The 12146-nt window shown below is 43.4% G+C and overlaps 1 protein-coding gene across 3 annotated transcripts; it reads right to left on the bottom strand.

The window, feature by feature from the left end:
* Nucleotides 1-590: 590 nt before the first annotated feature.
* cfap100 (cilia and flagella associated protein 100) lies at nucleotides 591-11590 on the bottom strand. Of its 3 annotated transcripts, none has more exons than XM_012961780.3 (16): nucleotides 11508-11590; nucleotides 10152-10238; nucleotides 9576-9665; nucleotides 9103-9206; nucleotides 8649-8832; nucleotides 8214-8281; nucleotides 7384-7547; nucleotides 6962-7042; nucleotides 5065-5270; nucleotides 4827-4932; nucleotides 4150-4219; nucleotides 2942-3093; nucleotides 2393-2528; nucleotides 1752-1954; nucleotides 1033-1126; nucleotides 591-940 (listed from the first exon to the last, which is right to left on the bottom strand). In XM_012961780.3, the coding sequence occupies exons 2-16, from the start codon at nucleotides 10216-10218 to the stop codon at nucleotides 827-829; spliced, it is 1839 nt and encodes a 612-aa protein (XP_012817234.1). In that variant the 5' UTR covers nucleotides 10219-10238; nucleotides 11508-11590; the 3' UTR covers nucleotides 591-826. The 3 variants fall into 3 exon arrangements, with proteins under 3 accessions (XP_012817234.1, XP_012817233.1, XP_012817235.1); XM_012961779.3 differs by having other exon boundaries at nucleotides 10152-10289; nucleotides 11508-11572; XM_012961781.3 differs by having other exon boundaries at nucleotides 10152-10256; nucleotides 11508-11566.
* Between the last annotated feature and the right edge of the window lie 556 nt (nucleotides 11591-12146).

Raw genomic sequence — 12146 nt, forward strand, 5'->3', positions numbered from 1 at the left:
CCTTTTCTCTGTAATAATAAAACAGTACCTGTACTTGATCCCAACTAAGATATAATTACCCCTTATTGGGGCAGAACAGCCCTATTGGGTTTATTTAATGGTTAAATGATTCCCTTTTCTCTGTAATAATAAAACAGTACCTGTACTTGATCCCAACTAAGATATAATTACCCCTTATTGGGGGCAGAACAGCCCTATTGGGTTTATTTAATGGTTAAATGATTCCCTTTTCTCTGTAATAATAAAACAGTACCTGTACTTGATCCCAACTAAGATATAATTACCCCTTATTGGGGCAGAACAGCCCTATTGGGTTTATTTAATGGTTAAATGATTCCCTTTTCTCTGTAATAATAAAACAGTACCTGTACTTGATCCCAACTAAGATATAATTACCCCTTATTGGGGGCAGAACAGCCCTATTGGGTTTATTTAATGGTTAAATGATTCCCTTTTCTCTGTAATAATAAAACAGTACCTGTACTTGATCCCAACTAAGATATTAATCCTTACTGGAGGCAAAACAATCCTATTGGGTTTAATTACTGTTTAAATAATGTTTTTAGCAGACTTTAGGTAGGAGATCCAAATTATGGAAAGATCCCTTATCCGGAAAACCCCAGGTCCAGAGCATTCTGGATAATGGGTTCCATACCTGTATAAATGTATTCCTGGGAACCATGATAGTCTGTCCCTGGCTGACATTCAGCTGTACCTGTAGTGGAAGAGTATATTTGCCTAATAAATCTCTAATTGCCATGCCTGCCATCCCAGTAGTTTAGCAATGTTACCAATAAGGTTACAGTCAAACATTCACTCCTTGTGGCTAACTAAAAAAGAGCAACGCTTCCTCCTTCTCTTTGTCAATCTTATCCTGGTCCTTGTCTATTCTGAGCTTGGGGGCCGGAGGGTCTGAGCGAGACATGAGCTTCCTGCCAGTCTGTAAGAGAGAACGCAGGCAGTTAAAGTGTATATATACCCCACATATAGGTTTTCAGCATGTTGCATTCATTTTGGTGTAACCTCACTTACTGTTTTCTTGGGATCGGCTTGGGCTCTTTCTAGAGCTTTCCGCAAGCGTTCCTCCTGATGCTGCTTCTGCTGTTTAATTTTCTCCTCTCTCAACCTGAGGAAAAGCATTGGAAATAAGGGTTTTATGTATTGTAAAGAAGGAGGAAATCCAAGGGATGTTTATTTTAAAGGAAAAGTTAACTGAACAGTGCCACCTGCTGTTCATTTCGGCTAACTGAAAAAAGTCGGTAGAAAATAAAGTCAGTGGGAACAGGAAAGTCTTTAATGACCTCTTTGAACGACATTATTTTATTTTAATCCGGCCCCCAAATATATATAGTGACTACTATAGCCCACGATATGTGAACTATGCTTCTTCCATGAAGGATTCGGCCAAAGCCTTGTTTGAAAAAGCAAATTAGCAAAATCCCGGGGTGATAAAAAAAACCTGCAAGTAGAAAAAGTAAGTAGAAAAACCAAATCCACAATGCGGTGCCATCCTAGACGTAATGTATTACCGCTTTATTCATGATAAAATTCCAGATTTTTAAGTCTTTTTGCTTAGTATAAATAGGTTTAACTGTTGCACTAGGCTCGCTATGAGATGGACCTAGGTGCTGCCATGCCGTCTCTACCAGTACTAGAGCATAAGAACCTAACACAAGACAAGACGAGAGTAACATGTTTCCCTACTATCCATATCTCAGGGTAGGTTTGGGTTCAGGCCTGCTTGTCCTCACCTCAGCCTCCTTTCCTTTTCTTTGGCTTTCTCTGCAATCTCCAGCCTCTTCTGAGGGATCATCTCAATATTGTCCAGCAGTTCTTCCAGCTGATGCTCTATTGCCATCAGCATTTGTAGGACATTGTAGTTTGAGCGATTCTCCCCAATGCACGCTCGGTACACTTCCTCCACTTTCTCTCCCAGTGCTGCCAGCATCTTTTCCTGAGAATAATATAACATTGCGGTGAAGACAGGCGCTATTCTGTGTCCTACAAGTGATATCTTGTTTTCCATTTAGTATGATAGGGAAGAGCTGCAGGAATTGTGGGGCTATTTATTTGCTGTGGGGTGGTCTAATTACCTGGTTTGACATTACCAGCAAAGAGTCATAGCTTATTGTGTAATGTAACTTCTCAGTATTTTTTCAATTAACATAGGAAAAGGCCACTCCATATTGATTGTAAAGCTGAGGCCTTAAGCACAAAAATTAGCACCCCAAGTGGCAAAAACAGATGATGCAGTCACAGTGCTTATTCTACCATAATGTCTACAAAATATAAAGACTGTACTCTTCTATTGTGATCTATAGAGGATAGCTCAGCTAAGGCTGTACACATGCAAATATAAAGGGAGTAACTGGTGTATAACTGTGTTGCCAACCTGATCTTCAGATTTGTACTGCCCAAAAGCAAACACTCGAGACTTCAGCTCCAGCTCAGCTGCCCTCTCCTCCTCTTTAACAATAGAAGCCTTTAGATGGTCAATGTGGTCTTTTAGCTGCCGCGTCTCCTTCTCCCTGAGGAAAAAAATCATCAGTTTGTCAGAATACATACTTTAGGGCAGCACTGGCATACTGGCATAATGTAACAGCCTATGCAGGACAGATGGACTAGTAGCCAGCGTTATTATTGCACATATTGTACTGGTTTTTACAGTTTTTACTGTTTTGGGTTCGGTGTATAGAAAACAAGATCTTGCTGTAGGTGAAAGTTGATCTTGTTCTCTGGCATATACTGGTGGCATTTCTCTTGTAGCTCCCTCTCAAGTTTGATGGTCCCTGTGGTACTGGTAGTCATCAAGCTCTTAGGGCAGGCTTACTTTCAGGGCTTATCTATATATGTCTGGCAAGGCCTGAATTGAATTATTTCACTCCAGCATTATCTGCTACTAGGGAGTATTTGGCACTGAAACTTCAATTGCCGTGCTTACATTTTATCCTGTGTGATGGCAATATTTTGCTTGATTTCCTCAAGGGACTCTTCTGTCTCCTGTGAGTTTTGGATCAAAGAAAGGTTCTGCTCCTCTAGCTCAGAGAAAATGTCCAGCAGCTGCTGTGGATCATTGAAATACAGCTCGGCCTCCTGGGGAACGGAAAGTGAGTCCAGTTAGACACAGTTTGTTATGACACCTCCCAAGGGTATAGCTCAGCTTCACATCCTTATATACTGTCAGGCCAATATATGGCAAACATACTGAACATGCAATACCAAGAAAGGATACGGCTTGATGGAGGTGTAACGCTATAACAATGGACATAGAAGATGGCATATATATATAAGGTCAATCAAGAAATCCCGTTGCACCTACCCTGCTGCCCTTTATCTGGTCTAAAGGCTCTGCAAACAATAGTGTATGGGTGGCAGTGTTTGTAAGCCTGCCGAGTAGGGAACTACGGGGTTGTGTGAATGTCCTGATGGTGGCAACCAAATAAGCTCTGCTAGTCCATAGATCTCTTTTATTGTGTGAGTGGACACCTAGGGGCAGATTTACTAATCCACGAATCCGAATCCCGAAAGGGAAAAAATCGTATTGGAAACGATAATTTTCCGACTTTTTCATCGCCGTCGCGACTTTATCGTATTTTGCGCGACTAATTCGTCGCGATTTTTTCGTATTGAGCGATAGTAAACGGCAGCAAAACCAATCCGATTTTTTTCGCGACGGCGACGAAAAAATCGCGGGACATACGGAAAAGTTGCAACGGCAACGAAAAAGTCGCAAAAATACAGATTATTGCGAAAAAACGCATTCGGTCCGTTCGTGGATTAGTAAATCTCCCCCCTAGTGTGAAGGGCCACAATCAGCGGATTTCGGCTCCTAAATGCAAACTTGTGCATTATAAGGTCAAAATCTGCTCCGTGTGCCTGCACTCAAGCCAACGCAGTGGCTCCGGGTGTAGGCTGCTATCTGCCATATTAGCGCAACAGATCTTTAGAAATAACCCCTGCATGTATTTTTAAAGCTTGAAAATAAATATACATATATTATCCAGGTATACTGAGTGCAAGGAGAGGAAATGTTTAGCCAACAGTGCATTCACTATAGTTTTCTGTACCTTTACCCCTGATCCCTGCACAGTTGCTCTTTGTTGCTACACAGTAGTCATTTACTATATTTACTATTTATGTGATGCCAACCTCTTCGCTGTCTGAGGATATCAAGCTGTCCGTGGCATCCTTCTCTTCTTCTGCCTGTGCTGGGGTACTCCTGTGGAAACAGACAACATAGGTTAAAAATATGTGGCTGCCGCTGTAGGCCACTGTATGTCCAAAGGAGGATGTGAGCTCAATGCAGAGGCTGATAATGGTATTAAGATCTAAAAATCTTCCGCCCACACAACCTAAACTTTAGATCAGCGGGACTTTCACCCTCCATCATCTTGGATATCACTTAATTTTAGGTTGTTGCATACCCAGGGGGTGTCCAGCCTGAATTCCTTTAGATGAACTTAAACTACAGATTTTAGAATTTGTCTGTCAAGGAAAGCTGGGTTGAGTTGCAGATCACCTCAAGTTGGAAGATAGACATCCTCATTAAAATACATGTGGTTAGGATTGAGAGCTTGTCAATCTTGCTAGCCTTGAGCCCTGCTGCTGTGCCCCCTTACAATTACTCGACTAGACTTGACAGTACACAGTGGGCCCAACCATAAGCCTATACACTATAACCTCTAGACCACTGTTTCCATCCATCAGCTTCCAGGGGGACCCTAAATGTCCGGGTCTCTAATACACCCTAAATGTCCACTACAACACTGATGACAAACTTTGCTATATCACTAACATGCTAAAAGTAAGGACTCCTTCACACTCACATCTTTTTAGCTGCTGGTCCTTTAACGCTTTGCCTGGAAAGTCGGCGGCCATCTCTAGTGGAGTCTCTGCTCTGCATGCCTTGTACTGACGATCTGCTCTCTGCCTCTGGGGAATGGTTTGTATGGGTTATTACATGGCAAGAGACAATTCAGTAAGGCTACAAAAAGGCTGATGGGGTTCCAATTTAGCGTAATGTTATCATGCATGGGCACCACGTTGCCCCCCCACTCAGCTTACTCTTTATCATATCGGGAGACATGGACACTTTAGATAGGGAGCCAGCTTGTTTCTCCTTTTCCACAGGCAAAGGAGTAGCAGGAGGTTTCTTTCTCTCTAAATTCTTCCTTTCCCTCTCTTCTCTCCATTCCTTGGGGGATAGTTTGTAGAGGAACTCTTTGTACATCAGATATTCCCTTAGGATCTCTTCACATTTGGAAATGTCACTGGCATTGAGGAAAGGGGGAAAAGTAATGTTAGTAATATTAATATGGTACCAAAAACCACATATATATATATATATGCAATGACAGACTCTTTGCCTAAGTGCTTGGAACAACTGATAGGGCACATGCAGGGGCATCATGGATTTGCTCTGATCATCGCCCTACTATATCTGCTATCCCACAGTCACAGTCCCTTCCCAGAGGCTATTATCCCCCACTGCTACTATAGGCACCATCTCTCCCTACTATACCTGCTATCCCACAGCCCCAGTCCCTTCCCAGAGGCTATTATCCCCCCACTGCTACTATAGGCACCATCTCTCCCTACTATACCTGCTATCCCACAGCCCCAGTCCCTTCCCAGAAGCTATTATCCCCCCACTGCTACTATAGGCACCATCTCTCCCTACTATACCTGCTATCCCACAGCCACAGTCCCTTCCCAGAGGCTATTATCCCACTGCTGCTATAGGCACAATCTCTCCATACTATACCTGCTATCCCACAGCCCCAGTCCCTTCCCAGAGGCTATTATCCTACTGCTACTATAGGCACCATCTCTCCCTACTATACCTGCTATCCCACAGCCCCAGTCCCTTCCCAGAGGCTATTATCCCCCCACTGCTACTATAGGCACCATCTCTCCCTACTATACCTGCTATCCCACAGCCCCAGTCCCTTCCCAGAGGCTATTATCCCCCCACTGCTACTATAGGCACTATCTCCCCCTACTATACCTGCTATCCCACAGCCACAGTCCCTTCCCAGAGGCTATTATCCCCCCACTGCTACTATAGGCACCATCTCTCCCTACTATACCTGCTATCCCACAGCCACAGTCCCTTCCCAGAGGCTATTATCCCCCAACTGCTACTATAGGCACCATCTCTCCCTACTATACCTGCTATCCCACAGCCACAGTCCCTTCCCAGAGTCTATTATCCCCCCACTGCTACTATAGGCACCGTCTCTCCCTACTATACCTGCTATCCCACAGCCACAGTCCCTTCCCAGAGGCTATTATCCCCCCACTGCTACTATAGGCACCATCTCTCCCTACTATACCTGCTATCCCACAGCCCCAGTCCCTTCCCAGAGGCTATTATCCCCCCACTGCTACTATAGGCACCTTCTCTCCCTACTATACCTGCTATGCCACAGCCACAGTCCCTTCCCAGAGGCTATTATCCCCCCACTGCTACTATAGGCACCATCTCTCCCTACTATACCTGCTATCCCACAGCCACAGTCCCTTCCCAGAGTCTATTATCCCCCCACTGCTACTATAGGCACCGTCTCTCCCTACTATACCTGCTATCCCACAGCCACAGTCCCTTCCCAGAGTACATTATCCCACTGCTACTATAGGCACCATCTACCCCTACTATACCTGCTATCCCACAGCCCCAGTCCCTTCCCAGAGGCTATTATGCCCCCACTGTTACTATAGGCACCATCTCTCCCTACTATACCTGCTATCCCACAGCCCCAGTCCCTTCCCAGAGGCTGTTATCCCCCCACTGCTACAATAGGCAACATCTCTCCCTACTATACCTGCTATCCCACAGCCACAGTCCCTTCCCAGAGAAAATGCTACAGTTTTACTTGGCCTTAAAGGCAAATTTAATTGTGTTTAAGCTAGGCTTTAAACTAAATTGACTGGGGAAAGCAAAGCAAATAACAGTTATTACCTTTTTGTATTCATCATAAGTGCAGTTTGACTTTTGATTTGCGCAACCTTCTCCATTTTTGCCTTGGTTTCCTTGTCAGCCCTGAGAAAGGAGTCACACAGAAGAGAGCAGGGATTAAGCAGGGTGTAGGTTCTGACCTACACGTATAGCATACAGAGGGTATAGGCTCCAGCCATTCAACAGAAATTATTTTTTGTCTAAAAGAAAGAGCCAAGAAGAGCTGTGTGCTTAAAGGACAACTAATCTTGAAAAAGATTTCTACTAGAAGTAGAGTATTAGTCTAGGGGTTGCAACCCCTATTTATAATCAATGGTTCTGATCATTTCTCTGGGTCCTTCAAAACTTGCAGCTCTGTACTGCTGCATTAAAAGGTGAACCATCCCAAAAGATATTTGGAACACTGCAAGTAACTCTGCACTCACAGCTTTAAGGCTTCCACAGAGTTCCGGTCATTCTGCTTCAAAAACTCGTCGAACCTCACGGCATCTTCCTCCAAATACTGCTCAGCCTTCTCCAACTTCATCTCTTCTGCTGCCGCCATGGTCTCCAGCTTCTGGATTTCATCTCGTTTAACTATGAGGGAATACTAATATGTGGGATGCAAAGTATTAGTCATTTGGGATTCGTGGAATTATTCTGTGCATAACTTCAATACAGCACGGGTTGTTCCCACGCAGGAGGGAACCAGTGATGCATGCAAGGTGCAAAGTATAGGGCACGCAGACAAATGTAAGCCATGGAATTATTAGCTGCCTTGGGGAGTTCCAGGGTTCCCTTAGTGTGTTGCGGATGCATGCACAAATTACTTGCATCTAGTGAGTAACATACTAATGCTATAATTAAAACTCCACATACAGTGGTGTGCCATGACTCTCATGCACTAAGAAAATCTTGTGCCGAATCTTGAGTGCAATTTCCCAGCAGTTGCTAATTTGCTCCTGCATTTATAAATTTTCATTAAGTTGCACTTGCATTCATAAATGGGCCTTCTGCTTGTAAATACTTCATTAAAACGTAAGGGACATATAATCCATGTGCTGTTTTAGCTTATTTTAGCTAGCTTTTGTACCAGTAGCTCTAGGATCAGTTATATATCCTGCTCTGCTTACCCACAGGAAGCCAGCGAAAAGTATAACAAAAGTAATTTATATACAGTAGTAACCATACTATTACACTGGGTAAATGATGCAGAAAGCAAAAGATCTATTCCCATGCAAAAGGCAAATGCTAAACTGCAACAGTTCCAGCTCACCTCCAGGAGGAACATCTCTCGTTTTTTATTAATATACTCGTGCAGGCTCTCCCTTTGTGCCAGTCCATCTAAAACAGAAAAGATCAATATATTAATGAAGATGAGAAACATTGGTACCCATCCAATCGTTCTCATCCTTAAGAAATCCTTTCTTTGCTGAAGATTATCTGTGTAAGGATCAAACACCGGAGGGGTCATTTACAATGGCTAGTACAATCACACAAACTTCCCCACGGTCCATTGTACAAAATATTCCATTCATTTGGTACTTGTGTCAAAAGCTAAGTGTAGAAGTGGGTATTCATAGCATAGTGCAATGAGAGAGTAGGGAAGGGTTACTGTGATCTACTTGTAAGAGAAACACCTGGGTTATGCACTGTGCTATGTCATTTCTGTCCCTTCTGGTTTGTGTGTGCATTTTGCACTTGCACATACCTCTCGTAACTGCCAGTTTCCATGAAGGATTTTCTGGTACTGCCATGGCTTTTTGATCTCTATCTGTGCTTTCTTCTGCCTCCTCGTTCTCTATTGCTTTGCGTAACCCAGCCAGCTTTGCATTCATTCTTGTCGTATATGTTGTTTTCTCATGAACTTTCAGGTTCTTATTGCGCTCCTTCTCCTGTAGTGAAAGTAAAGCTTAACATACCTTTAAATTAAACTGCATTTAAGCACTAGACATAGTGTTTAAAAGAAATTAAAGCCCTAAGATAGCCTGGCTTATATTGTATCAATGTATTTTATGGCATATGGCTGCTGTGTCTCTTGCCACAGTCCTGCTTCTTTGAGGAACTCCAATAAAGGCGCCTGAGAAACATAAAGTGCAGTTCCCAATTGCCTGTCATATCTGAAATTAAATTATGCCCATGTCACTCTGTTCTTTCCTTAATACCTTTTCTTTCTTCAGTTTCTCCTGGTCTCTAAGAAGAAAAAAATCAACATCTGGAGGAATCTTGAAAGGATTCTGGTCCACCTGGCTCTTCTTCTTTACACCAGCTGTGAAGAGTAGAAAGAGTGAATTGGGTAATAATTAGGATAAAGGAAGGGCATGATAGGCCAAGAAGGAAACAGGAATTCCTTCTGGATCCTAAACATAGTGGTACCCAAACGAAAAGCAATAGTGGGTAGGAAAAGTATGGGCAGCTCAATAACATTCCATAAATGTACCTCTTACCCATGGGCGTATTTTCTATATAGACACCCAAGGACCTCCTGCAGGAGATGTTACTTAAACAGTACCCTTACCATAATGAAATTATACATGCAACTCAATAAATAGAAATCATTTTGCAACTGGGTCACTGGTGTGACAAGGTATATGTTCTAAGTAGTGATATACTACTTCATTTGTCATTTAAACAGTACCTGAACCTGTGGATTTTACATTCACATCAGTTTTGGCTGAGTTTAAAACAGAACGTGTGGCAGAAAGATGGGAGCTGGATCGCAGGCCTCCTGTGTAATAAACCAAGAATGAAAATGAAGGTTACTCTGTAAAAATCAATTGGTTACTCAGAGCAGTACCGCAAAATATTTAATAAGATTTTCCTTCCCATGTTAATTGTATAATAAACTCCTCCTTATCTGTATGAATGACACCCATACAGCAAAGTTGTTAAGGAGAGGCCCCTAAAGGGATTTTGCTGTGGGGTCCAATAACGTCTATTTACGTCACTGCTTAGGCATTTGGTTTAATATATAATTACAGGTATGGAATCTATTATCCGTAACGTTTGGGATCTGGGGTTTTCCAGGTAAGGGGTCTTTCTTTAATCTGGATAATGGACTTCCTGATAATAGATCCCATACCTGTAATAACAGTAAACATATTTATAGAGGCAATTTATTTCTCCTTAGTTACAGCTACACCAAACAGAAAGCCCAGAATCAGTAAGGCTTCAGATGCCGTGGATCTTATTGAGAGACCAGATATTAACTTACTGGATCCCACAGCCGACATAGATGCCTCCTGGGAGCCGATGGAACGTTCCAGTGACATGGCAGACATGTTGCTTCACGATACTGGAGCTGAAGAGTGAAATGCTGCTATCAATTTGGAGAAGGAAACATGAGTGGATTCTATGTAAAGAAAGAATATTCACATAGAATTACAGCCTGCAGCCTTTCATTCTTACTGTGTATTGTACAAAGGCAGACTGCTTACACAGTGCAGGTGGTAGGGGGCATTTAAATGCTTTACTCTTATACCCCCAAACCAAGTCTGTATTCACAGGCTCCTTTAAGCATCATCATGGGTGCTACAAACTGATTACTCTGATCACCATTGTACCCATTAATGTTAAAGGGAAGCCCAAAGAGCCCCCCCCCAGCCCAATAAATAGTGAGTGTCTATGGCATCTTAGAGCAGCCCCTCTGGCATTTGCCTGAATCCACAGGTTTCCAGTCTGAGCCTGAAGGGAATCAGATGGCCTCATTCACACACAGTAATTCTACCCAGTTCACAAGTTAAAAGGAGATGCAACTTCTCCAATAATCTATTGCAGTGGTGCCCCGAACTGTGGTGCTGGGCCCGTAGGGGGGCAGCTACAAACCATGTGTTATTGAGATTTGGGTGAATTCCTATTTTGTTGCCTTAAAACCTTTAGCGTGAGACTGAGGGTGAACATTGATTTGCTGTGATAGCTATAATTGGCCTTCGGGGCATTGTTCTCCTTTAAATTAACTTTTAGTATGATGTCGAGAGTGCTATTCTAAGACAATTTGCAATTGGTCTTTATTTTTTATTATTTGCAATTTCTGAATTATTTTGTTCAGCCGCTCTCTGGGTTGGGACTTTCAGCGGCTATATGGTTGCTAGGGTCCAATTTAACCTAGCAACCAGGCCAGGTAATGCAAAGTAACAATGGCAAAAATAATTGTAGCCTCCCAGAGCAATAGTTTTTGACTACTGGGGTCAGTGACCCCTGTTTGAAAGTTGGAAGGAATCAGAGGTTGAAGGCAAATAATTCATAAACGATAAACAATAAAAAAATGAAGACCAGTTGAAAAGGTGCTAGGAATAGGCCATTCTATGACAACTAAAAGTTAACCTGAAGTTGAACCAAAGGATGCATAGACTGTACCTATGCGCATACTCACTGCAGGCAGCCAGTAGTAAGCCTTTATACACCCTCACACTCATATACAGTGCCTGTATGCACATTATACACAGCAGCATTCACAGTGTCTGTACCCTCCCCTTCCAGCAATGCCCCATTCCTACACTCACCTTCTGTATGTGGTGCCAGTGCCCACACAATATAAAGAGCCCATTCCTGCCTACAGTGTGCCACTTACCTGCACTTACACACTGACCCCCACATGTGCAGCGCACTCACACGGTTACAGTGTTTGCATCACTAAGGAGACCGCTATTCCCGTCTCCACGGTAACGGGGCGTTCCAGAATCGCACAGGCCCCGCCCCTGTCGTGCGTAAAGCGGCGGGATTGGGGAGATGCTGGGGGGAATGATAAGGGTGAGGTGTGGGTTACGGAGCTGGGGGGACAGGGGTCGCACACGGAAGGGACTAGGGGTGGGGAAAGTGAGGCGCTAAAAGGGCGTCTGGGTGCTGAAGGGAGTCAAGTAGTCAATCTAATTGACTACTTGTAATTATCCCAGTGGGCTGTGCGGACCTTCAGTCATATGGGTTACTGAAGTAAAAGTAGCATCCTATGGCTGATTGCAGTTAAGAACATCTTTCCCTGCAGGTTATTTTTTTTTAATAGGGCAACAGATCTGCAGGATATATTTAGATGTAGGACGACTATGAAAGGGGTGGGATTGGCCTTCTTCCAAAATCACACTGCTAAAAGTCTTGTTAGGCAGAGGGCAGGAGGTTCAATATGAGATTTCAGGCATTCCAAGTACCCAGAGGCCCAAACAGCCCCCCCACCAGCCCAATAAATAGTGACTGTCTATGGCAGGGGTCCTCAAAC

This window comes from Xenopus tropicalis, chromosome 4, assembly GCF_000004195.4.
Source record: "Xenopus tropicalis strain Nigerian chromosome 4, UCB_Xtro_10.0, whole genome shotgun sequence".
In the NCBI taxonomy this organism is placed as follows: domain Eukaryota; kingdom Metazoa; phylum Chordata; class Amphibia; order Anura; family Pipidae; genus Xenopus; species Xenopus tropicalis.